This window comes from Dryas octopetala, chromosome 4 (assembly GCF_963921425.1).
Source record: "Dryas octopetala chromosome 4, drDryOcto1.1, whole genome shotgun sequence".
NCBI classification, from domain to species: Eukaryota; Viridiplantae; Streptophyta; class Magnoliopsida; order Rosales; family Rosaceae; genus Dryas; species Dryas octopetala.
Window position 1 is genome coordinate 14,153,479 of NC_141369.1, and position 24,944 is coordinate 14,178,422.

At 37.4% G+C, this 24,944-nt stretch overlaps 3 protein-coding genes and 1 pseudogene across 7 annotated transcripts; 3 read left to right on the forward strand and 1 right to left on the reverse strand.

Annotated features, from left to right (window-relative positions):
• The first annotated feature begins 3,426 nt into the window (after nucleotides 1-3,426).
• Nucleotides 3,427-7,016, forward strand: LOC147287110 (IRK-interacting protein-like; annotated as a pseudogene). The gene is made up of 3 exons (XR_015121714.1): nucleotides 3,427-3,890; nucleotides 4,251-5,851; nucleotides 6,589-7,016. The product of XR_015121714.1 is annotated as an IRK-interacting protein-like (transcript).
• Nucleotides 7,017-7,094: 78 nt separating this feature from the next.
• Nucleotides 7,095-11,009, reverse strand: LOC147287111 (carbamoyl phosphate synthase small chain, chloroplastic-like). The gene is made up of 10 exons (XM_086239835.1): nucleotides 10,643-11,009; nucleotides 9,771-9,903; nucleotides 9,247-9,335; nucleotides 9,102-9,162; nucleotides 8,926-8,993; nucleotides 8,671-8,799; nucleotides 8,487-8,596; nucleotides 7,989-8,336; nucleotides 7,645-7,810; nucleotides 7,095-7,351 (listed from the first exon to the last, which is right to left on the reverse strand). The coding sequence occupies exons 1-10, from the start codon at nucleotides 10,770-10,772 to the stop codon at nucleotides 7,302-7,304; spliced, it is 1,284 nt and encodes a 427-aa protein (XP_086095961.1). The 5' UTR covers nucleotides 10,773-11,009; the 3' UTR covers nucleotides 7,095-7,301.
• Nucleotides 11,010-16,538: 5,529 nt separating this feature from the next.
• On the forward strand, nucleotides 16,539-19,741 carry LOC147287112 (uncharacterized). 3 transcript variants are annotated; one of them, XM_086242713.1, is made up of 3 exons: nucleotides 16,539-16,594; nucleotides 18,068-19,360; nucleotides 19,449-19,741. In XM_086242713.1, exon 2 carries the CDS (start codon nucleotides 18,104-18,106, stop codon nucleotides 19,298-19,300), a length of 1,197 nt encoding a protein of 398 aa, XP_086098839.1. In that variant the 5' UTR covers nucleotides 16,539-16,594; nucleotides 18,068-18,103; the 3' UTR covers nucleotides 19,301-19,360; nucleotides 19,449-19,741. The 3 variants fall into 3 exon arrangements, with proteins under 3 accessions (XP_086098839.1, XP_086098841.1, XP_086098840.1); XM_086242715.1 differs by having other exon boundaries at nucleotides 18,068-19,296; XM_086242714.1 differs by lacking the exon at nucleotides 16,539-16,594 and adding an exon at nucleotides 16,607-17,717.
• Nucleotides 19,742-20,379: 638 nt separating this feature from the next.
• Nucleotides 20,380-23,128, forward strand: LOC147287113 (monothiol glutaredoxin-S15, mitochondrial-like). Of its 2 annotated transcripts, none has more exons than XM_086241616.1 (7): nucleotides 20,380-20,578; nucleotides 20,736-20,817; nucleotides 21,169-21,306; nucleotides 21,422-21,521; nucleotides 22,256-22,322; nucleotides 22,743-22,821; nucleotides 22,911-23,128. In XM_086241616.1, the coding sequence occupies exons 2-7, from the start codon at nucleotides 20,737-20,739 to the stop codon at nucleotides 22,968-22,970; spliced, it is 525 nt and encodes a 174-aa protein (XP_086097742.1). In that variant the 5' UTR covers nucleotides 20,380-20,578; nucleotide 20,736; the 3' UTR covers nucleotides 22,971-23,128. The 2 variants fall into 2 exon arrangements, with proteins under 2 accessions (XP_086097742.1, XP_086097743.1); XM_086241617.1 differs by having other exon boundaries at nucleotides 21,172-21,306.
• The last annotated feature ends 1,816 nt before the right edge of the window (nucleotides 23,129-24,944 follow it).

Here is a 24,944-nt window from a genome sequence, read left to right on the forward strand (position 1 = left end):
TTCACTCTTTTATTAATTCCAAGGTTCTCGTTGAGTGTGACAACTGACAAGTATATACACAAGAAGAATTTTTTAATGTATGGAAGGCATTGTTGATCAAGAATTTTGACATATGGTTTCAAAAATATTTTCACTTCTTTGGTTATTTTTTAGACCGAATTACTCTTCATATAAATAGATCGATACTCCACTATCTTCTTAATTAATTAATTCAAACATTTTCGACTTTAATTCCGACTTTTTTTAGCTTAGCACGTAATTCAATCATTTCCTAGTTTAAAAGAATAAAACTTCAAGTTTTAAAAATAGAGATCAAAATTTCAAGTGCCTCAATAAAATGAGTCGATATGTGTTATAAAATTTCCTTTGCTCCATTGGCTGGGTGGGAGAATTTATGGTTGGATTCATTGTCATTTTAGACAAGTGACACGAATCTCATTAAAATAAGTCATTTCATAAAGTTTATTGTTGAGCAATGTCCATGTAAAAAATTTTCTGCACAAAATTAAATTAACGTGTCGTTTAATTTTTTTATTAAAAAGAAATTAGAGATGTGACTTATGACTTGTGACTTGTGGGAGTAGAATGTGAAATTAAAAATACGTATAACTTTATGTATAATTATATATTATATAGAATTATTGTAATTTATTATTTTTACGAAGAATTATTCAGTAACAGTTATTAAGTAGTCCAGTTGAAAAGGTCATAAAATTAATCAAAATGCACCAAATTTGATCCCCCCTCTCCAAAAAGAAAAAAAAGAAGAAGGAATTCTTAGTGAATCTATAAAAAAAAGAAGGATTACTTAGTGATTTATTCAACCATAATTATGAAATATGCAATTGATTAAAAAAGAGAAGAGTACTTTTAGCATGTGGAGGTTGACAAACCACACTAACTTTTTGGGAGGGTGGTTGCTTCAAAAAGTTAATTTCAATAATAGTAATGCTATACTTACCATATTTTTATACCACAATTTCATATCATCTTATATTTACATGGCATTCATACATTGGACACTACAAATTAAAAAATAAAACCTAAAAAAAAAAAATACCCTTCTAGTAAAGTAATGACACATCAAATGAGATACAAATGTGAAAAAAAATATATGGGATAACGAACTCAAATGTTAAACATTTCGTAAATCCTACATGGAATTCCTTTTCCACGATAAAGAAAAGATTAAGCCATTCTTTTTTTTTTTTTTTCTTGGTAAACAAAAGATCAAGCCATTAATAATCCTTTTTTTTTTTCTCAAAAATACCCTTGCTTCGTGTCCATGATGTCCAAAACATTCCTGTTCTGAAATTTATGGGCATTTTGGTATCTACCGGGGTACCAAGGGGGAGGACCTCATTTGGTCCCCACTGTGGCACTGTACAGTGCTTTACAATATTCACTAATAGTGCGTTTGGATGAAGTAATTTGAAACTACTAAGGAATTCACAAATGACGGAATTAAAAATGACGTGATTTAAAATTCTAGAATTTGTAAATTCTCTTGTTTGGATAAATGTAATCATAATAGAATTTAAATACGAAATAGTTTTATAAAAGAGTGATGGTGATGGTGGCAACAATAAAAATGATGTTTGTGGTAAGTTGATGATGGTAGTAGGGGTGATGGCCCACGGGCAAGGGGAGAAATGGTGGTGGCAAAAATTGGGGTATTGGAGGTGGTGGCAACGGCGACATTGGCGGTGATGGTGATGGTGGTGGCGACAGCAACGGCGATGGTGGTGGTGATGGCACTGGTGATGGAGGCGGCGGCGGCAGTGTCAATGTCGGTGATGGCGGTGTCAGTGGTGGTGACGGTGGCGGCGATGGTAGTTGTAATAGTGGCGGCTGTGGTGGTGTTGGTGGTGGTGGCAGCGGGTAGTGGTAGTGATGGTGGCAGTGTCGGTGGTGGTGGTGGTAACAGTGGCGGCGGTGGTAGTCGTAGTGGTGGTGGCAAAGGTGGCGGCGGTGGTGGTCGTAGTGGTGGCAAAGGTGGTGGTGGCGGTGGAGGTGGTGTCGGTGGTTGCGGTGGTGATGGTGGCGGCAGAGGTGGCCGTGGCGGCGGCAGTGGTGGTGACGATGGTGGTGGTGGTAGCGGCGTCATGGTGGTAGTGGTGGTGGTATTGTAATTAATTGGCAAGGTGATGGGTGGACACAAATTTTTTTTTTTTTTTTTTTTTATAAAAATTGGAATTTTGCAAATGACACCAATTTAGGTAGAATTTAAACTTGGAATTTACAGCCTTCAAATCCCAAGTTTTTTTCCACATAGAATTTACGAAATTCTATATTTATGGACCCAACAAGGAAATTGGAGCATGTAATTTCTTAAATGCTGAGTTTTGTTTAAATTCCAAGTTTTTTTTCTCCATCCAAACACACCATAAAATTACAGAAAAGCAAGACAATGAGTGTTTGGAAGGTTTAGGATATTTCTGTCCCCCGGTCCACTCCTTTCGGCAATTGGACCGCTCAGAAATTTTTTGTCATGGACCAAACTACCCTCATTCTCATACTCTTTAACTTCATACTTTTCCATTTTATGCATTTTAATTGATTTCTCATTCAGTTTCAATGTTTCATGCATAAAATAAGTCCTCAACCACTTATTTTCTTTGTAGTCACTGGTCAAAAGTCATATTTACTCATACGCAATAATGTCAATATGCATGGCTTGCGAGTATTAATGCTAATTCAATATTTGTATTCGATATAAAAGTGAGTTTTGAATGGTTTTCTAGTTAGAAAATTAAAAAATTGTTGGAGATAAAATAAAATAATATATTAGCAAATGATTTCCAGACTTAGCTTTCGAGGTTAGAGGGTAGTACTACTTTGCGTTAAAGCTTGAACTATGCCATATTTCGTATATATAAAATATCTTTTGCTTATGTGTCTGCACTTATTGAGAAATTTTGTAAAAACTCATAGTCTTTTAGAGCCGAGTAGAATACATATCATCATAATCCATAGACAACCTCTGTGAAAAGATCATACTCCAATATTATATTCATCATAACTTCAACATGAACACAATATTTTCTCTTTTATATGACAGGTTGAAAGGGGAAAAAAAAAAAAAAAGCATGTGCAATCAGAATGCAGCTGCAGCTTAACTTCAAGGGCCAACTCACTTAGATTATCAATTGCTATGATTACATATACTATTTCACAAATAAAGTGGGCATTGCCATCACTTGAGAGTTGAGACCATTGACATAGTAGTGGAATATAGCAAAACATCTTCTAATTAGTAGTACAAGCAATCATGTTTACAGTGGTACCACCACCTCATGTTGGTTTTATGGTTGATATAGGAAACTATGGGCATTTTGGTAAATTGGTTTATACTGAACACCATGCTGCATAGAGTAAGAATTACTCTCCCTCTCTCTCAGCTTCACATGCTCTCATTCTATCAAATCCATTAAGAACAAGGACAAAAGCTCTCTCTCTCTCCCTCTCTGAGTTTTCTGGTTTTCCAAGATTCTACAGTGGATATGATCTTCCTCCCTGCAAATCAAAGCCAAGCGTTGGATACCCACTTGTTAATCCTCGTTGTTCCTTTCTCTCTGTGAAGAATTTCCCACTTCTCCTTTGTTCTACTCTCTGGTTGTACGTGCTCTACTACTCTGTCCATTTCTTTGTTTCATGGCTGCTTTTACCACTGACAGTAAAATTTTCAAGACCCAGACAATAACAATAAGAACAATGAGGTTAACAGGCAAGAGATTCAAGCTGCCATTGCCAAAGCAGTGGAGCTGAGAGCTCTCCATGCTGCTTTGGTGCAAGGAAGCAGCCCTGCAAATCTCAGGTTTCCTTCTTCTTCCCCTGCCTCACGCTCTGCTTCTCAGTTCTCTGCTCAAGACTACCCTGTTTTCACACCTGTGAGTATAAATTTTAGCCATCTTTCATTTTTCGCTTTAGAGTTTGGAATTTGCTCTGTGTTCTTCATTGTTGTGAGACAGTTTCTTCATTGTTACTCCAATGTGCATCTTCACTTTATGATGTGGTTTCAGTTCCCAATTATATAATTTAAATTTCATTGTTTTTTATGACTATAATCTTTCTGTGGTTCAAGTATATTTTCCATTCTGTAATAACTAATGCATTTCTGCCCTTATCAAGTTGGTATGTTTGACTAGTCTATTGGATATTGGATAAACCATCTTTTCTTTGGTTGTCAAATACATAAAGATTGAATTTATGGTTGGAAAAAGTTCACTAAATTTGGAGACATTTTACAGAGTTATGAAGATGAACCAGTGCTCGGGTATCAACAAATTCCAATGAAGAATCGAACATTATCCGAAAGTTGGGATGAGTATGGGCTAGAAGGAAATGGGTATGAAACAGTTCTATCAAATTACAAGGAAAACTCGGCTTCAAGAAAAGGATTCCCTTCTGATTTAGACAACTCAGAGTCCCACATTTGTCCAGCTGAGGATCATAAATCTGTCACTGGCTCATGTGCAAACCACATCACTGTGCTTCAAACATCACCTGGTAATGAGTACTTCAGGTCAAGTAGGAGAAATAGTTTGGGGGATTTCAACTCAGTGTCATCTTGTATAGATGTAAGCCTGCTATCATAACCACTGAATCCGAAAATGCAATCAGGAACTGCAGGAATTCTAATATTGTTGTGCCATTAACAGATTCTCATTCATCTATTCAGTCACAACCAAAAAGTCGGGGAGTGATGTCATGGTTGTTCCCGCGGTTAAAGAAGAAGCACAACTGCACAAGAATGAAACTTCTCCAAACCGAACAGAATCCGAGCAAGTTTCTCAAGTTTATAATGGAAGAATTACCAAACCCCCGAAAAGCTTGGGAATTTTCCAAAGAAAGGAAAATCCAATGATGGGAATGCAGAAAACTTAATGCCCGTCAGCGAGGAAGTAATGGTGGAAGGTTTCTTGCAGATAGTATCAGAAGCAAGACTGTCAGTAAAACAATTCTGCAAAATCCTTGTAGCCCAAATTGAAATATCAGATACTACCCTGGTGGACAATTTGAATATGCTTCTCCAACCATTTAAACTGTCATTAAATTCCAAGTATTCAAAGGCAGTGCTATACCATTTGGAAGCTATCATAAACCAGTCACTGTACCAAGACTTTGAGAACTGTGTGTTTCAGAAGAATGGCTCACCAAAGCTTCTAGACCCTCAACAAGCGCGCCAAGCGCAGTTTTCATCCTTTGTCGCGCTTAGAAATTTAAGCTGGAATGAAGTATTAAGGAAGGGAACAAAATATTACTGCGAGGAATTCAGTAAGTTTTGTGATCAGAAGATGAGTTGCATCATTACAACACTAAATTGGACAAGGCCATGGCCAGAACAGGTTCTTCAAGCATTCTTGTTGCTACCAAATGCATTTGGTTGCTTCATTTGCTTGCATTTTCATTCAATCCACCACTGGGAATTTTGAGGGTGGAAGAGAATAGGAGCTTTGATCCACATTACATGGAAGACATGTTAATGGATAGGCAGAGATCACATGGTCCAAGCAGGGTTAAGATTATGGTAATGCCAGGGTTTTATGTTCAGGACAGGGTTTTAAGGTGTAAGGTTCTTTGCAGGTACAAGTCTGCAGGTTAAGTAAATTTTCACCTTTTTTTTTTCTTTTCACTTTTTTTTATCGATGGGATCCTATGGGTTATCTTCTCAACAAGAGAAGTATGTAACTGGATGTTTCTATTAATTGTTCAACGGTTTCTTTCATTGGAAGAAGTACAGGGTGGGATATGGATTCATATCTGATTACTTTGCTATCTTATTTGAGTAGCAGATAAAAAATGCATTTCAGAAATTTCCTATTTTGTTTTTCATTATGCTTCCCTAATGGTGCGTTTGGATGAAGTATTTTGAAATTATTAAGGAATTCATAAATGACGGAATTTAAAACGATGTGATTTAAAATTCTAGAATATGTAAATTCTCTTGTTTGGATAACATGTAAACATAATGGAGTTTAAACACGAAATTTATGGTAGTTTTAATTTTTGATACATTAATTCAAAAAGTGAGTGATGGTGATGGTGATGGTGGCAACAACAAAAATGATGTTTATGGTGAGTTGACCAAATTGATAGGGGTAATGGCCCACAAGCGGTAGGAGAAATGGTGGTGGCTAAAATTGGGGTGTTGGCGGTGGCGGTGGCGGTGGTGGTGTTGGAAATGGCGGTGATGGTGGTGGCGGCGGTGACGGTGATGGTGGTGGTGGTGACGGTGATGGCGGTGGTGGCGATCTTGGTGTTGGTGTTGGTGGTGGTGGAAGCAGCGGCAGCGGGGGTGGTGGCGGGGGTGGTGGTGTTAATGGTGGTGACGTTGGCAGCAGTGTCAACATGGTCGACACGATTTATTTTTCTTTTGTAAAAATTAGAATTTTGAAAATGACACCAATTTAGGTGGAATTTAAAGTTGGAATTTACGGTCTTCAAATTCCAAGTTTTTTTCCACCTAGAATTTACAAAATTCTGTATTTATTAACCCAAACAAGGAAATTAGAGCATGTAATTTCTTAAATACTGAGTTTTGTTTAAATTCTGAGTTTTTTTCCTCCATCCAAACACACCATAAAGGTATTTTATCAAGTTTTTGGGGTGAAGGAGGATGGAAAAATGAGTTAGAATCAAGACAAGTAAGGTTCAATTCCCTTAGAATAAGTAATTTATTAAAAATTGCAATTTAGAGGAGACCGGGATAAAGGAGGAAATGGGGTAGTGCACCCACAAGATTTATTACCTTTGTGCATGTCATGAGCGACATGTTACGCATTAAGTTTGATTGGTTGATTTTTTTTTTTTTTTTTCCCTTCCAATTGGTTGAATCTGAGCATCATTTTTTTCGAATTAAAAGGCCAAACACGACATATCACATATGTTATCTTTCTGCAATAGGTTTTTTCTCATGCATTTGTAACAAATAGCAATAGCTTTCCACTTTCAAACATAGAGGATAAGAGGCCTTCTTTTGTTATGTTCTCTGATTTTCTTTCTGAAATTTTTTTTTTTTTTTTGGGGTGGGGGAAGAGTGGGAACAGGTTAGTAAATTAGACAGATAATTCACTGAAAAGAATGAAAAGTCATGTAGGACAAATTAAATATGACAAGTACTCAGATAAACTATTTTACAATCAACATTACAACGGTAGAAAAAAGGCGAAGAAGAAAGGGGGGGGTGGGTGTGGAAGAACACTCCTAAATAGGATGTTAATCCCATAGACACGGCTGTATTTGAACCGTCCCCATCTTAGGCATGCCATCCATCAAATAAAGCCCAGTGCAGATATTGTTCATGCATTTACTTTGATTTTCTTCATCAGCTTTATGAATTCCCTAAAAGCTGCAGTAAAAATTTTCTTTACATCAGTATCATTAGTATGTAAAATATTTAAAAAAAAAATGGTATAGGGTGTGTGGGCTAAGAAACTAGAGAGGAAGAAGTAACAGGGTTAAAATCCTCATCCTATGAGCTCTACCTTCACCTTTCAGTTGGTGATGAAATTCCTAGATTTCCTACGAAGAGTGCATACCTCTAGGATTGTTCTGATGCAATTGGTTCAAGCACCCACCATAAATGATGGTCATAAAATTTGATATTTATTTATCAGTCTGTAGAAACATAATTCACATTACCATAATCTGAATCATGAGGTCCTGGGGATGCTTCAGGGTGGTACTGAATAGACATGATGTTTCGTGCAGGATAGGCAAGACCAGCACAGCTCCCATCGTTAAGATTGACATGAGTTACTTCTACACCCTCTGGAAGTGATTTAGAGTCAACCGCATAGTTGTGATTCTGCCACAAATATGAAAAAGAAATAAATAATAAAAAACAGCATAATGTATCTCAAGACCCAATTTACAGTTTTACCTGTCCCTTCACGATGCCAGTTCAATTCTTTCAAATTTATAATATATAATGGAATCTTAAAAAAGACCATTCTATGTAAGAGAAATTTATAAGAATTACACACCTGAGCGCTTATCTCAACATGTCCACTACGAAGATTGCGGACTGGATGATTTCCTCCGTGGTGACCAAACTTCATTTTAAAAGTTTTTCCACCTAATGCCAGGCCAAGCAACTGGTGACCCATGCAAATTCCAAAAACAGGAACCTTTCCAAGTATCTCCTTGACTGTTTCAACAGCATAAGGCACTGCAGATGGGTCTCCGGGGCCATTGCTGAAAAGGATCCCATCTGGTTTCATCTTAAGAGTCTCTGATGCTGGCCATGTTGAAGGCACAACAGTGATTTTACAACCATAGGAAGCCAAGCGCCTAAGTATGTTATGCTTGATTCCAAAATCATATGCAACAACCTTCAATTGAGAACCACAGAAAAAAGAAAAAGAAAAAAAAAAGTCAATTAAGACTGAACTACCAACAAGAGCAATACCAGTCCATTTGCTATCGCATCTGCTACCAAATAGGCCCGATAGTAATGTAAATAGAACTCAATGCTGACTTACATGAAAAGCCTCTCCATCTCTTCTATTGGAGTTAAAATCCCACTCAGAATTTGTTTTATCAACCCAATTATAAGGGGTCTTGCATGAAACACCACTTATTAAATCAACCCCTGCAAAATTAAAAACAAGAAACCATGGACTTCTAATCCTTTGCCTTCTTCAACTAACTCCATGAAATCCTTACCAACAATGTCCCACGAACGAGACATTTCCAATAGTTCTTCATCTGTTTTTGTCTCTTCTGTGCTCAAAACACCAATAAGGCTTCCATCTTGCCTTAATCTGCGGGTGATAGCACGTGTGTCAACATCATCTGTTGCATAATCAGTCAGCATCAAAAGTAAAAGTCAGAAGCTATACACATACAGCATAGCACACCAATTAGCATGATTCTGCAAAATATTAGTGCCTTAAAGATTAACAACATGGTTTAACTTACAAATTCCCATGATATTCCTTGCTTCTAAATAATCACCAAGTGGTTCTGCACATCTCCAATTTGAAGTACTGCAAAACAATAGACAGAAACGGTTTATTGGAAAACTGAGTACAGCCCATTCAGTGAAGTAGCTGATATTAATGTTCCTACAGAAGTATTAGGAGAAGGAAGCATACCTGATACTTAAACTTCTGATCACTAGACCAGCAAGGAAGCATTGCCTTGATTCTTCATCATCTGATAAGCAAGGCATCAAATGTCAGAATTCAACATATCCAAGATGATACAATTTTTAAAAATTAGAAAGAAAACTCCACCTACCAAAATTTACACCAGTATTTCCAATTTGTGGGTTTGTCATCAGGACAAATTGGCCAGCATAACTAGGGTCTGTAATAATTTCTTGATACCTGCATAAAAATGTAGAATGCCTATACATCAGACTCCAAGTACATGCTGAACTTATCAACTCTTGAACATTGATACCCAACCTGACTACTTCCACTAATGCAAGCACTAGATCTCCTTTAACCAAAGAGTGATTATCATCACTCTCAACTGGAAGAAAGGCAGGAGCTGTTTGAAACTAATTGTAATAGATGTTCCGAGAAGGGTAACTAATACTTGTTTAAGTTAATATACTGCCTCAAGTTCAAAAGAGAGGGTCCACAGTCAAAGGTTGAGAAACCCTTATACTGGAAATTGAAAGGATTATTCTTACCAAAAAAAAAAATGAAAAAGTTTATATAGCAGGCAGCTAAACCCCACGAAAACAAAGAACCCAGAATGACAGTCGGCATGTAAGATAAATTTTCGGGAGCTACAAAATTTATAAGTCATCTCACCCAGTCAAGGATGTATTGAATACAACTTCACCAACTTGGGTTCCTGAAGCACCAAATGACTTTGCCCTCCAGATTGAACCATCTTCAAGCACAAGTCTAGCATCTGAAGTCTTCCAAGGTCTTTCTGCCAAATCTAAAGCACAAGAAAGATCAAAATTTAATTGACTAATATGCAACAATTCTCTTATTGTATGTTTAGAAGAGGAAGTGAGGTGGGATTTGGGGTTAGAAAGGGATTAAAAATCTCATATTAAATGAGTTGTGAATTCTCTGAGAGACTTTAAAATGAGATTTAAGGCCCACAATCTCATCTTAATAACACCTAAATGGGTGTTATTTCTAAATTCTAAAACAGTTAATTCTAAGAACTAAGATACCACTACCCCCCCCAATATCGTCTAGGGATTGCTAAGGAAATAAAAATGGGGGAAACAGAGGAAAACATTGCCAAAATAAATCTATAATACCAAGGAATTAACAACATCTAACATTATAAATGTCTTGAACCTTCTAATAGAATGAGAAAAAAAAATTGTAATTATCGCATGCAAGATACAGGGCATAAAAACCAAAGGGTTGAGACTTGAGATATTAGCTTGCAATACATATTATTACCTCAATTTTCAGTTAGCTTACTTGATTGCTTATTCATATAAAACATGAATGCTGAGAACAGACCCTAAACCCTAAGAACAGAATGAATGACTTGTGGGTTGTTTAATCTGCAAACCCATCATTTTGTTATTTTCAAATTCTCGGACATAAAACTGCATTCCCATTGCACCCAATCAACTTGTTCTTCAATCTAATTACTGTGAAATCAAACTCAGTGAATAAAAAAAGAAGGGTGACAAAAGAAATAGCAGCAGTACCTGGGACTGCGGTTGAGGCAGCGGAGGAGCATCTGAGAGTGAAAACCCTAAGCTTTGAAGGGTTTGCAGACTTTGGAAGACTGAAAGTCGACGGGTTTGTTAGAGCCAAGTTCATTGCTGTGGTCGCCATTCTCCTCTCTCTCTCGCTTTCTGCTGCGGCAGTGGCTTTTGGTAGTGAGGGAGCTGCAGCGGCGCGCCGTCGTCGGAGGGAGAGAAGAGATCCGGGGAGGGAGAGGAGGAAGAGAAGGAGATCGGGGGAGGGAGAGGGAAGAGAGAGATTAGGAAGGGAGGAGGAAAACTGGAAGTGAAGGGAGATTGGAGAAGAAAAGAAAAACTGGAGAAAAAAAAAAAGAGGAAGACCACTTGCTTGAAGAAGACGAAGACCACCGGAAGACACGGGGGAAAAGAGGTAAAGGAAAGGAAAAAAGAGAAGAGAAAAGAAAGGAAAAGAAAAAAAAAAAAAAAGGAAAGGAAAGAAAAAAAAAAAAAAAAATTTAGGGTTAATTAAGATTTGGAGTCTTTAAGCAATTAGAAAGAAAAAAAAAAGGTTTGGAATTTTATTTGGGATTTGATTTGGTCATTTTCGTGTTTCGTTTAATTGTAAATAAAAAAAAAATTTATCCCCTCATCATGAAGTTTCATTCCCTTAATGTTTGATTATCCATTTTCGAGATCGAGAATTTGTGAAATTGAAATTTTAGGTAAACCGCTGTTGCTGTTGCTGTTACTGTCATCGGGTTGGTTCTATTTTAACCCAATTCGGCTCAATTTAACTATCGAAGACCATTTCCAAGTCCCTTTGAGTAAGATTGTTACTTTCTGTTGCCACATTGGTGATTTATTCATGTAATTTCATTATATAATTATTAATTAGTGAAGTATTTTTTTAACAGTATTGTCTACAACGCGCATTATATTTATTACATATCACATGAAACATACTATATAATTTGGTTTTTTCAATGTTTTTTATCATTATAGTAGATAATATGTTAAATAAACATATGATAAAGTTTCATTCAAAATTTCCGTATTTTAATAACAATTTCCGTCAAATCCATTTAATTTTTGTCGAAATTTAAAAATTTTTGAAATTTCCGTCGAAATTTCCATTGACATTTCCTCGAAACCCAAAATTTTATTCCTTGGTAGTGGCTTCCTTGTCTTTTTATGTTTATGAGTTTCAGAGAACACTAATACTAATACTCAGGCATGTTAAACGGGCAGACAGGCCCTAGCCTAAGCAGAAAATTTCGGTAAGACCAAGTCCAAGTCGGACCAAAGAAATGTTCGGTCCAACCTTATTGATCTTGGACTCGACTGTGGAACTTGAGCAATATGATATAACGTATCAAATGGGCGACACTTTTTTTGAATAATGTTATACTTACCATATTTTTATACCACATTTATATATAATCCCACGTGTCATTATTTTATTGGATATAGTTTTTCTTTTTCTTTTTGTATTTTTATTTTTATTTTTTAATGTCCAATGTATGAATGTCATGTAAGTTGTCACATAAGATAGTATGAAATTATGATATAAAAATATGGGATATTCAGCACTACTTATATAAAAAGTGCAGTAATGCTAATATGCCACAATTTTATACCATAATTTCATATCATCTTATAATGGGTGAGAAACGTACATGTACAAGTAGGTAGCATACAGAATGGGGCATGGAGGATATGGTATAGCTCAATTAACTTTCAAATTCCCTTATGTGTCTGTCTTCCCTAAAAATAAAGTTTTGGGTGTGTTATTTATATTCCACTTGTAAGAAGTAGAGAGTAATGGTTTAGTTTCGGATGTATTTGGTTTTGGACCTTTGGTATTCATTAATATGATATTCTATTATTAATTAGTGGAGTTACTCTCTCTCTCTCCCTCTCCCCCTCTTCCTCTTCCTCTTCCTCTCTCTCCCTCTCCCCCTCCCCCTCTTGTCTTGTTTTATTTTGGGGTTTTCTGTTTACTTATTCTGTTATATTACATTATTACATGGGTTGGTTTGTCTGCTTAGTGCTTTAATTGATCTTTTCTGATGCATAATATTGTGTTTGGCAGGGTGAAATCAGCTCGGAAGGGGGGGATAGTAGTGTAAATACAGCATACAGCATCAAAGGCACTAATCTTATGATAAGATTCTTTGTCCATTTACTAGTATTGGTTTCATCCACTTCTTTTTAACTTTCTGTTCAAAGAAAAAAAATTGTATAAACTAGATGTTGAAATGCTGAAAATAAAGAGATCAAACACTTGCAACTATAGTTCTCGATGAGTTCACTTGCAGATCATGAAATGCTTTTTCCAACTATAATTAACCACATATAGATTTCATTAGAATCAAGCGTTTGTTGTATATTCAGTGGGATTCTCTAATACTTCTCACCAAGTGTTTGGTGTATATATATTCACTTGGATTTCTGTCCTGCAGAAACGTTAGGTGTTTAACTTAGTGAACACTAATCATGTTTTACTAATCCTAGAAAGTATCTCATCAAGTAGTTTATCGAACACTAACAAAAAAAATTGAGTAGAATTTTCGTCGGCAATAGATAGGGAGAGATTCAAAACTTTATATATTTTGATGATAAGGCTTTTTTAAAAGCCTGATGTGATTTTTGTTTTCACGTGTGGCCACAAATTGGCCTGCATGATTTACTTGTAAAGATCGCAAGTTAAAGTTAAAGCATTTAATTTAAAATAATTGACAATTTATGGAGAAGTCTGCAATCTAATTATATGTTGATGTAAGCTTTTAAATGCAAATGTCATATTTCGACACTCTCAACACACATGATTTAATTTCAATCTTATAGCTTCTTGGTGGTATGTTATTTATAGTTAACGAACCTAAAATTTATCTTACCATTTCACCAAGTTTTTGAGACTAAAAAACTTCATTTAAGAACTTTGTTAAAGAATAATAATATAAAATACCTCCCACCAGAGACGGATCCAGGATTCCCAACTTGGGGGGTCATGTCAGGTGGAGCTTAGTGCTGCGAAGCGGCGGCAAAATTTTTTAGGGACCGAGCAGGTGACCGGCTTCGGTGGTGGAGGTTGGGTTAATGGGTTGGATCTGTGTGGTGTGGGTTTTGGGAAATTTAATTAAGGAAGAGAATAAAAGTGACTGAGTGAGGAGTACATTGCACACACACACAAGTTAATAAATTCTGGAGATTTTTTTGTCTGGGAAAAATTCTTAAAAATATTGAGCAGGTGAGATGTTGAAACCATTTGGCCATTTTGTTTTTTTCTTAAATTGATATTTATATGTCATATATTAAATACTCTTAACAATGTCAATCAGTGTAAAAAACAAAACAAAAATTTGCCTAGAGCCGAACTTAAGGGTTTAGTAATATTAACAATCACTTAAAAAAAAATTTTTAGTTAAAAGGGCTGCTCCACCAACTGGTATTAGCCCATTCCAATTGGTTTCCTTTTCAACTAGGCCCAGCCCACGTAGCCTTAAGTCAGCAGTATTCGCCTCTCACTCTTGATCTCTGTTCTCTCACTCTCTCAACTCTCAGCTCTCATTCTCTCTCACTACTCACCAGGCATCCAAATCATCACCACCCCCAGGTTGAGAGAAGTGAGGCCGTAAGGGTCACCGTCCAGAGAAGGGGGGTCGCTGTCCAGAGAGATGGGGTGTTGTGGGCTTCTCGGCTGGCCGCCGGGGGGTCGCCCGACCCCCCACCTTTGTACGTGGATCCGTCCCTGCCTCCCACCTCTTTTTAACTTTTTTTATTAATAAACAAGTGTCGTCCATGAGATTCAAACACATAATTTCTTTCTATAAAGGAAAAATTGGTTGTCGATCACTCGACCAAATGATTATTAGTCCTTTTAAAAACATTTATAATTGCTTTTTTATCCTTTGTTAAATAGTGTGATGCATCTCATTTATTGCATGATCTAACTACTGATAAATATGTCCATGCTTATAAAACCTTACTAGAAAATAGTTACAAATAGTTAGTACACACTCTTCTTATGACTTAAAATACTAACCATAGGTCTGTAAAAATGACCCAGGCCCAATGGGCCGGTCTTAACCTAGCCCTCTTTATTGACCGATCCAAACGACTTACTCAGCAAGCCTAGCCTAGTTTGTTTAAGCGATGAGTAGGGCTTGGACCTTACACTTTGGTCATGGCCCGACCCTAACGAAGAGCTATAATTGATAAATAATGTAACATTTTCATATTTTAGAATTTGGTTATTCTTTTTGGCAAGTAAAGCCTTGAGTTTAAGTGGCATAATGATGGAATGAGAATCAAATAACTTGTAGGTTCAAACCCCATTTTAACCAAGTTAATTTTTTTTAATTAAACTAACAGTGGTCCAATCATTTGGTAGGGTCAAATTGGCCCCGCTCAGTGATCCACCCATAGGCTTGAAGGTTTCTAGGCCCTTAGATAAGGCCTAGCCTATTTGGTATAAGGTCGGCCTGGCTTGACCCCACCCATCCAACCATTAGGGCCAAAAAAGCCCAAGGCCAAGTAGGGCTTGAGCACTTCTTTCTTAGAGTCAGGCCAGCCTAACCCATTTTACAAACCTACTCAACTATACCTTCTTTTAAACACTTTAGTTAGGAGTCATTATTGAAGTGGTTCGGCTCAGCTTGTCCTGACACTACAAGAAAAACTAGATTTTGCGACAAACATTTTTCTCGACAAAACTTAATTTGTCCCTAGAAAAGGTCTCTTGCAACAAACTTAAACTTTTGTCGCGTAATGTAACACACCAGCACCCACATACCGCGCATATTGGCGGGTAATCTGAGGTGACAAAGCGATTTTTCTTGTGACAAAACGATTTTTCTTGTGATCCATGGGCTTCTTGCGCGACAATCAAAATATTTTTCGTCACATTCTCTTGAGACAATTTATTGGTTTTTCGAGACATACGCCAATCTTAGATGACAAAATGATTTTTCTTGTGACAAGTCAGTTTGTGATGTATGGACTTCTTGCGCGACAACCTAAATATTTATCTCCACATTCTCTTGCGACAATTTAGTAGTTTGTCGAGACATACGCTAATAGGCTTGGTTTAGGTCGAGCCTAGGCCACAACATGGAATCCCATGCCTGTCCACACGATCAATCATGACTCTCTTTTTTTTGTTCAAAGTCGATCATGACTATTAGCAATCACAATTAAAATTAGGGGTAAGAAAAGTATTAGATAAACCGTATCCAACCGAAAACAAACCGAAAAAACTGAGGTGGTGGATCATCCAGCCAACGAGCGGCGGTTCTCTATCGAACCGACCCTTGTTGGCTACGGTGGCAGTTTGGATTTTTCCAAACGAAGTTGCAGGCGAGGGAGCTGGAGAAGAAGAAGATAATAGAGCTGGCACTTGGCAGTGTTGCCGGAGAAGAAGATTGAAGAGAGAGAGAAGGTGACCGACCACCACCACCTAGAAGTTGACCGACCACAACCTAGAAGTCGACCGACAACCACTGAAACCGAAGTTGTCCGTAATCGAATTTTTCGGTGGCAGTTGCGAGTTTAGCCTTACTACCAGTGTCGATACGATAGTCAGTTGAGACAGATCGGTTCAGTTACCGAACCAATTCCACCCCTAATTAAAATCAGAAGTGTTACCTAATTAATAATATTTTTCATAAAGATGAAAACAAAATAAGGGTTTTTGAATTTTGAATTCTAATTATTTAATGAGATCTAAATCATGTAACCGAAGGCCTCCATCAATTTACCAAAAGGTACAACCACCAAGAAATTTACCAAAAGGTACAGGGTTTGCAGGTAACAAGAGGACAGTTTCGTATTTTCGCGCCTTTTATCATGTGGAAGGCGCTGTCTCTCTGTGCCTATATAGTATATATACAGCTTCCACGCCCCATCCCTTTCGTTTTGCTCAGAAACGCTCCTCGTTGAAGTTTCCCAAGTCGCCAAACAAGAAAACCTCCGGTAAATTCTGAACCCTAAAGATCTTAAACTTTGCCACGGTTTTTTCTTCGACGATGATTATGAGATCGTAAGTTGATGTGGGTCTTAATCGATTTCGTTGTTTGTCTTCAAAAACAGTGAATTTATTGAATTTTTAGCTTCAGGCTTATGAATGCTTTTTTGTTATAATTTTTTTCTTAATTTTATGTTGTTGGGTATGTTGGATTTGGATTACTGGCCTTTCAGAACATGCTAGGGTTTACTTCTTCCTTCTCCGAAGTTCATGTTTTAATATCAAATGGTCAACGCTATACAAGAAATTTGGGCAAAGGGGGTTCGATAAGGTTCTGGGTTATGATATTTTCGCAGTTCTCTAGCGTGGTCGCTTTGTGGGTTTGTGTGTATTGATCATTTATGGGGGATGATGGCAATGATATTGTGTATTACATATTCATTTCGAAGATATAAAGGAAAATTAGTAATTCAATTTTAAGTCTAGGATTTGAACTAGAAGCTATGTTTAGTTTTTATTTGGTATAAAGTTTATATATATTGTTTTATAAACTATGTATATAGTTTATAATTCAGTAGTGGCAAAGTGGTTAGCGTTGGATGGTGGTTGATGGCCATCAAAAATTGAAATGTTTGTATAGATATGTATATGGTTTGTAGTTAAGTCTAGATAAATTTTACAAATTTAAGATTGATGGTTTATGTAATTTTTAGTGCTAGTTTGTATTGAATAGAATGATTTTTTGTTATGTAGAGTTGATTCCGTGTGTTTCTTATTGAGATGTAGGGCCTGTTTAAGAGTGTTTCTGTAGGAGGTTCTTTTGCTACATAATTTTTTTTGATAAAAATCAAAGTGCTTCCTCTGAATTTACTTAAAAATCGAAGTGTTTAAGAGTGTTTCTGTAAGGTTGCTCCATCACGACCTGGAAGTCATGGGCTCGAAACGGGAAACAGTCTCTCCACAAGACTGGGTAAGGCTGCTTATATTTGACCCTCCTCCACAGACCCTGCAATGGCAGTAGCTTTGTGCACAGGGCTGCCCAGTTTTGCTAGTTATGATTGGTGTTCATGACTTAAGTTGTGCTTTCTGTTGTGCTGTTTCTTCCCCTCAAAATTGTGCTGTTGAAGTTAGGTATACAATAAAGGGATGGATATATTTTGTAAGGGTTTTCTTTTTTTATGGTTCAGTTGTTTGGTTTTGTTCAAATATATTCTATCAGTACACTTGTGACGAATTGATGGTTTTGATCCCACTGTGATAAGAGAATTATATAATCACGTCCATGCACACAAGCACACACAGATGATCAAACAAAAGTACTTTGGTTTTCCTAAATCTGGAATCCCATTTTATTTTTGACTCTTTTATTTCATAATTTCATGATTCAGAAACATTTTATTTTATATATGAGAAAGCTATTTCCAACATTTTATTAAGTTATACTTATAACACTTACTGATGTTATGTGTTGAAAAACGTAGATTTTAGTATTCTGTGGTGGCATCGTAACTTCAAAAATGCCCAAGGTTAGAAGAGCTAGTTCCTTGTCTCTTGATCGATCTAGGGCATCTCCTTATCCTTGCACTTCTGATGATGCCGAGTCATACAAACTGAAAAATCCATTGGAATCCAAAGAGAATGTAAAAGAATGGGAAGAAGCTAGGTGTCCCATCTGCATAGAGCACCCCCACAATTCTGTTCTTATAAAATGTTCCTCTCATGAGAAGGGCTGCAGGCCTTACATGTGCAATACAAGCTACCGGCACTCAAATTGCCTTGACCAGTTTTGTAAGTCATCTGTGCCTTGCTCCTCAGCAGTGATGTTGCAAGAACTTCCTCTAACACACACAGGATCTGACAGTGCTAGGGAAGAACAGTCGCTGCCTGGGCAAACAAGCCCTTGTGGGAGTCTGTTGCAACCAAATCTAGTGTGCCCTCTTTGTCGGGGAGAGATCTATGGGTATGTTGTTGTAGAGGATGCACGCCACTACATGAATTCCAAAGTGAGGAGCTGCTCTTCTGAGACATGTGACTTTAGTGGGACTTATTCAGAACTGAGGAAGCATGCGAGGTCTCAGCACCCTTCTGTCCGACCATCAGAGGTGGATCCGACCCGACATCGAGATTGGATAAGGTTGGAGCGTGAAAGGGACTTGGAAGATGTCCTTAGCTTAGTCCAACCAGGGTCTGCAGATGATATTATTGGAGACACGTCAGGGGATTTTGGTTCTTGGATGTCTTCCCTTTTTTCTGCTATGTTTCGCTCACTTGAGGTTATGCTTGTAACTCGTTTGTTGGATGCTTCGAGTGACAGAGAGGAGACTCACAACAACAGAAGACCAGGTAGAATGTCCAGGGTGCATTATGACAATGATACTATTCCTGCCCCTAGACGGAGCAACACTGTATCAGATAGTCCCTCCCGTCCCAGAGGCTTGCGTTGGCGAGGACCCAATAATGATGTGCAGACTGGTCGTGCCCCTAGATGGAACCACAATTCCTTGTCGGGGGAGACTGATCATGCCCCTAGATGGAGTAATAATTTCTCATCAGATGTTAATAGCCGTGCCCCTAGATGGGGCAATAGCTCCGTATCAGAGGAGACTAGTCGTGCCCCTAGATGGAACAATACTTCTCTGCGGGATAGTGCACCCCGTCACCGGGGCCTGCGTTGGCGAAATCAAAGATGGCCAACATACAATAACCGGAGGTGATTGCTGCACATTGTTTCTATGGTTAATTTGCTTGCACAAAAGACTAGTCACAATTCTGCTGTAAGTTTTTTTTAAAATAGCTATTGTAATTTTGCGTTGTTTGCATGTTTTTCTCTCCTGCTGACGTTTTTTCTTTTGCCTTTTGTAGTTGAAACAGTAGCAGCTGAACTTTCAAATTATGTCTCCTCAGTTTGCGGGTCATGTCCAAGTGTTGAAGAAGAGTATTGCATGAAGTTTCATTTGTCATGAAGAGTTGTAGGAAATTTTATTTTTTTTTCTTTCTTGGCGAATGTTGCATAGTACAGTACTATATAAAACTTAATTGTTTTAATTTTTAGGACTTGATACAGTTTATCGTTTTGATTATGAAGGCGAATTTATTTTCCTGTATATATTACTTTTTGTTTATTACCATATGGTAAATGAGATCTGTTGAGGACTGAGAGTAGATTGCACCGGCTTGATTGGAAGAACTTGAAAGTCTAGTAGTATGGTAGTTTTGGCATCGCAGTAGTTTTCCACCTTGGTCTGCATTCTGCAGGCACTCAACATCACCACAAGTATCAGCTTCAACAGCTTCAAATCTTCCACGAACCTATGGCCTTAGGGCACCATGAAGAGTAGGACTAGCAATACCATACTGTCATAGGATACAGACACTTAAATTGTGGCCAAAAAGAGAGAAATATTATTAAACTAATAGATTGAATTAAATATATTGAACTAGGTGCTTGGTGTCGCCATGCATTATTTTACTAATCGAATAAAATTAATCATTTACCTCCATTAATACATCACTCTACATCCGACTAGACAAATTAACCCATTTGAAAAGATACCGGTAATACTCAATTACTCATACAATGAGAAATTATCTTAAAATTATCTTCTTAGTTCTTACATGACAGTATGACACTAGGCACCATGTCATTTTTTTGATAAAATTTGCAACTTTGGAAATCACAATTAATTTATTTTATATAATTTTTTATTCATTCTTCAGAAAATACAAAATTTAAAAAAACGTACATATAAATTGGAACAGTTGCCCGATGAGATCATTAAACAACCGACTTCTTTTCCAGCTGCCCTGCAGAGCCTTCCGCTTCAACCGACAGAAGCTAGTTCACGGCGGCCGTGAGGCCCGTGACATCATCTTTGCAGATCAACGGTGCAAAAATCGTCACTGTCCCTCCTAAACAACGCACCGTTTCACTGGAACTCCCTCTCCCTTCTCTCCCCAGCTTCCTCCTCGGTTCCACCTCTCCTCTTCTTCAGGTAAATCGATACAGCTCCCGATTTTCCTCCGGTTTCCTTTACTTTCTGGCCAACCAAACAAGCCCATATTGAGTTTTGTTGAAGAAAATGAATGGTATTGTAGAAAGCTTTGAACTTTACTTTATGCAACTGATGATGGCATGTTTATGATTCACAGCATGGCAATAAGGTCATTTTCAAATTTGGTCTTCAAGGGCATTTCATTTTCAGGCCTCCCAGCTGCTCGTTCTACCACAATTGTAAGTCTCAAAGTCTTTTCATTTGATATTTCTCACTATCAATTTTCAGGTTTCCCACATTTGGGTAGCGGTAATCTTACTCCTACTAGAAGTAATAAAATGCAAAACCCAAGAGAGTTTTAGCTCAAATGAAGCTAAACCCAAAATATGGGTTGGTAGGGCTTAAATGGGGGACATGTTTCAGTACAGAATTGATTGGATTATATGTGTTTCAAACATATATGTTTGCATTACTGGCTGTGTGTGTTAATATCACATTAACCCATTTCATGTCTTTGAATTTGCAGTTCATGTATATATGTACTTCATACTTACTAATGATAACAGTTAATTGTTTCTTTAAATTGGTAGCAGGTTTCTGGGTCCTCGTATCTCCATGGAATGAGACACTTGAACACCCTGCCTAATGATACCGACACGCATGATGATTTTAAACCTACTAAGAAGCTTGAGAATTCTGGCCTTACCTTGAAGGACCTTGTTGAGCAGGTTGGTATATGCCAAATGAATCTTTTTAATATGAGCTCTTTGTGTCCCCTTTGTCATCGAGACCAAAGGTTCATTGTTCTTTAAGTTAAATGATTATGGCCTGTTTCTGGTGTAGGATATCAAGGACAACCCTGTAATGCTTTATATGAAAGGAGTGCCTGATCTTCCTCAATGTGGATTCAGCTCACTTGCAGTAAGAGTGTTAAGATACTACAGTAAGTATTGTGACAATTATAATACTTTAACTGTCATTTATTGCTTTGTTAAGTTCTCTTAGCAATCAAATTTACGTGGACGAACGAAAGTAACTGAAATAAAACCAAAGTGATATTCACCATCTTCATGATTGTTCTATTTGCCATCACAGTGTGAGGCTTTTAGCTAAAGATAGACATCTAAATGGCTTGATAATTTCGAACAATAAACACAAGCTCATATGATGCTTCCTGCATAAAAAAGTGTAAGTTTTGTCTAAATCAATTAAAAATATCAATAATGGCTAAAACATAGCAAGGCATATTTCGGTTCATATAGTAATTCAGCATGAAGTAGACTGTTTGGGTACAGTGACTTGCATAATGAATTTGTTTTCTTTTCTTTTAAATTTACTTACAGGGTGAAGTATGTTTATGTCAAGCTCTTCTTATTTGTTTTACTTCTCAAGTCTTGTTGGAAATTTAATTCAATGGGTAGTTCAAGTAGAAATTCTGATGAACTTTGAAAAAACTGGTCATATGTTCTGGGAACAGTTTCTCACTTTCTTGGAAGGATCCTGGGTACAACTTAAGGATACACACAAACATTATCATCAAAATTTTAAGTTACGAAATTCTGCTCGACAGTGTCTCCTGGCCTGTTTATAAACATTATATACTGCAATTTGTTAACTTCTGATAGTGAATATAGATTGCTGCTAGCTATTTTCTTATGATAATTTTGGACATTGCAGATGTTCCTTTGAGTGCTAGAAATATCTTGGAAGACCCTGAGCTGAAAACTGCTGTAAAAGCCTTTAGGTAAGTTAACTCTTTCTGGTGTGTTTGCAAAGTTAACTGTTTCTGGTGTATTTGCAAAGGTTTCCCACGACAAAAGGTGAATAAACCTTTTATTTAGTAAAGTACAAACAGTATTTTAAGTAATCATGGTGATGATTTGGGATCTCACTATAAATACTCATCATATTCATTGGAGTTCCTTGCCTTTGGTTCAGTCATGGACTGTGCAAATTGTATTAAAAATAAGAGGTGTCCATTTTTTTCACCCTGAGATTTTATTCGAGTAACATATAAAAATTTGAGGCCGAAATTATTTCAAATTTTGTTTGTTGTCCATAGACAAGACTATTGGTTATGATAAACTTAGCAGTCATTTTGGCGTCTCAAATTTTAATTATTGACTTGGAGTCGTTTTCTTAATCTTACTTTTTTCCTATGAAGCAACTGGCCAACGTTTCCACAGATATTCATCAAGGGGGAGTTCATTGGTGGGTCAGATATTATTCTCAACATGCATCAGGTTAGTCTTTATAAAATTAAGTTATTTTTTATTATTGTTATAAATTTCAGGAAATGCATTGGTTTTGATATTGTGGTCTGTCTGTGTAGACTGGTGAGTTGAAGGAAAAGCTTCAGGATGTTGCAGGCAATCAAGATAATTCTGAATAAGTTGTTGAATTTTGAAGAGTGTAGATTAAATATCATCCTCTTGATCTTTTATTGTTGCTAAACGATGATAACATTTGTGATTATGTATCCTTTGAGTTAATAAACCTAATTTGATATTTATAGAGCAATAAATTATGTCACTTATTATTCTCCTTTCACCTGCATGCAATATATCAAGTGTAGTGCAAAATTTTATTTCTCTATACATTGGTGGGTAGGATTAAGATCTCATTCCACTATGGAGATTTCATTTGGACAAGGATAATTGAAATTAAACTATTGAGCAGAAGATGAATCAACAGTCGGAGTCAGTAAAGTGTTGAGTCGTTTTGACTCAGGTGTGTACATCACCTTCTTGGCTTCTTCCACTCAGGGGTGGGCACAAATTGGTTTGGTTCGGTTTTAGAGCAAAACTATCACTAAACTGCGATGTTTGGTATGGCGGATGGTGAACGCAGTTGAACCATGGCCTAGAGGTGTCAAACGGGCTTGCCTGGCCCGGCTTGGCCCGTTTAAGTTGAGCTCATTGTGCTTTCGTGCTGTGCTCAGGCCGGCCCATATAGTTAAGACCTAAACTCGGCACGGCCCTCAGGCCATTCGTGCTCGTGCCGTGCCTTAAACGGGTTGGCCCATGGACCTTTTTTTATTTTATTTTTTTATGGTGATAAAACTAATCTTATGATATTTTTTTCTTATTTATAATTAAATATTAACATCATTTTTCATGAAAATTGAATATTTTTGTTGAAAAATTCTCTAAAAATAGAAAAACAATGTTAAAATAGTCGTGTCTAATTCGAACCCATTTCGTGCCCATGCTTGTACTCGTGCTCGTGCCGTACTTGGCCCATGTCGTGCTCATTCCATGTCGTGCCCGATGGGCTAAAAACTTCGGCCCGGCTCGACCTATTTAATCATGACGTGCCGTGCCGTGCCTATTTTAATCGTGTCGTGCTGTGCCGTGTTCAGGCTGGCCCGACCCGTTTGACACCTCTACTATAGGCGATAGAAACCGCAGGTGCAGTATACTGATAAAGTCAGTTTGGACTGGATTGGTTTTGGTTTTATTAGGGTCCAACTAGTTTCTTCAAAGCCTTAGGCTCAAACCCAACTTCAATACTTCAAATATGTTGAAATGAAGTGTTTGGGCTTAATTTTGTATGAAGTTTGATTAAAATTATAAGCTGAGCCTATCATGAAAATGATGCTGGAAGCAGCTAAACTATTCATCCTCATAATGCCTCTAAGTCAAAAAAATGCAGAGTTCTATGCCTAGCATCTTAACTCTCTCTCTCTCTCTCTCTCTCATCCATTTCAGACTAATTATTATTATATAAACACATATGGGAATTAGGGGTGGGCACGAGACATGATGGATCGGGATTGACCTCATCCCGTTCCCAAGACCGAAATGTTTGATTGGGACGAAATGACTATTTTCAGAAATGGTATCGTGTCAAATCCATACCATATGGTTCGGTATGGGTCAGGATCGGCTTCGGTACCATTTGCAAATCGGCGGTGGGCTGAGCTTTCTGGCCTCAATTTTTTGCAGTTGGTGGTCGGCCGACAAAGGAGAGAGACGATAAGTGATGGCGGGCGGGAAGGAGTCACTCCGGTGGCCTTGGGTTGTTGGGAAAGTGGCTGAACAACGAGGTGGGTGGTTGGGCTGGGTCGTGCGCGGGCTAGAGGTGGTTGGGTGGCCTGCAAATAGTAAGTGAGAAGGAAGAAAGAATGAAAGAAAAAAAAAAAAAAAAGTGAGGGCCTGGGGGGTGTCAGAGGTTGGAGAGAGAGAAATAAAGTTTTAAAATTCAAAATAATAAATAAAATATATTCTGGGACAGTATGAGACAAGATGATTTTCAATCATCAGAATCGTTCCCATCCGATTTACAAACGGGATGGAATGTGGGAAAATGTTTTTGGGATGAGACTGACCGGAATAGAACGGCACATAATGAGACGGTTTCATTA

Bases quoted from the DNA above. Each gene is read 5' to 3' on its own strand.
- LOC147287111 (XM_086239835.1), bottom strand. From the start codon at position 10,772: ATGGCGACCACAGCAATGAACTTGGCTCTAACAAACCCGTCGACTTTC. The intron at 9,163-9,246 runs GTAGGTGGAGTT...CTTGCTTATCAG, and splicing joins AAATACTGGTGTAAATTTTG to ATGATGAAGAATCAAGGCAA. The intron at 7,352-7,644 runs GTAATGTGAATT...TTTTTACTGCAG, and splicing joins ACCTCATGATTCAGATTATG to CTTTTAGGGAATTCATAAAG.
- LOC147287113 (XM_086241616.1), top strand. From the start codon at position 20,737: ATGGCAATAAGGTCATTTTCAAATTTGGTCTTCAAGGGCATTTCATTT. The intron at 21,307-21,421 runs GTTGGTATATGC...TTTCTGGTGTAG, and splicing joins TGAAGGACCTTGTTGAGCAG to GATATCAAGGACAACCCTGT. The intron at 21,522-22,255 runs GTAAGTATTGTG...TGGACATTGCAG, and splicing joins AAGAGTGTTAAGATACTACA to ATGTTCCTTTGAGTGCTAGA.
- LOC147287112 (XM_086242713.1), top strand. From the start codon at position 18,104: ATGCCCAAGGTTAGAAGAGCTAGTTCCTTGTCTCTTGATCGATCTAGG.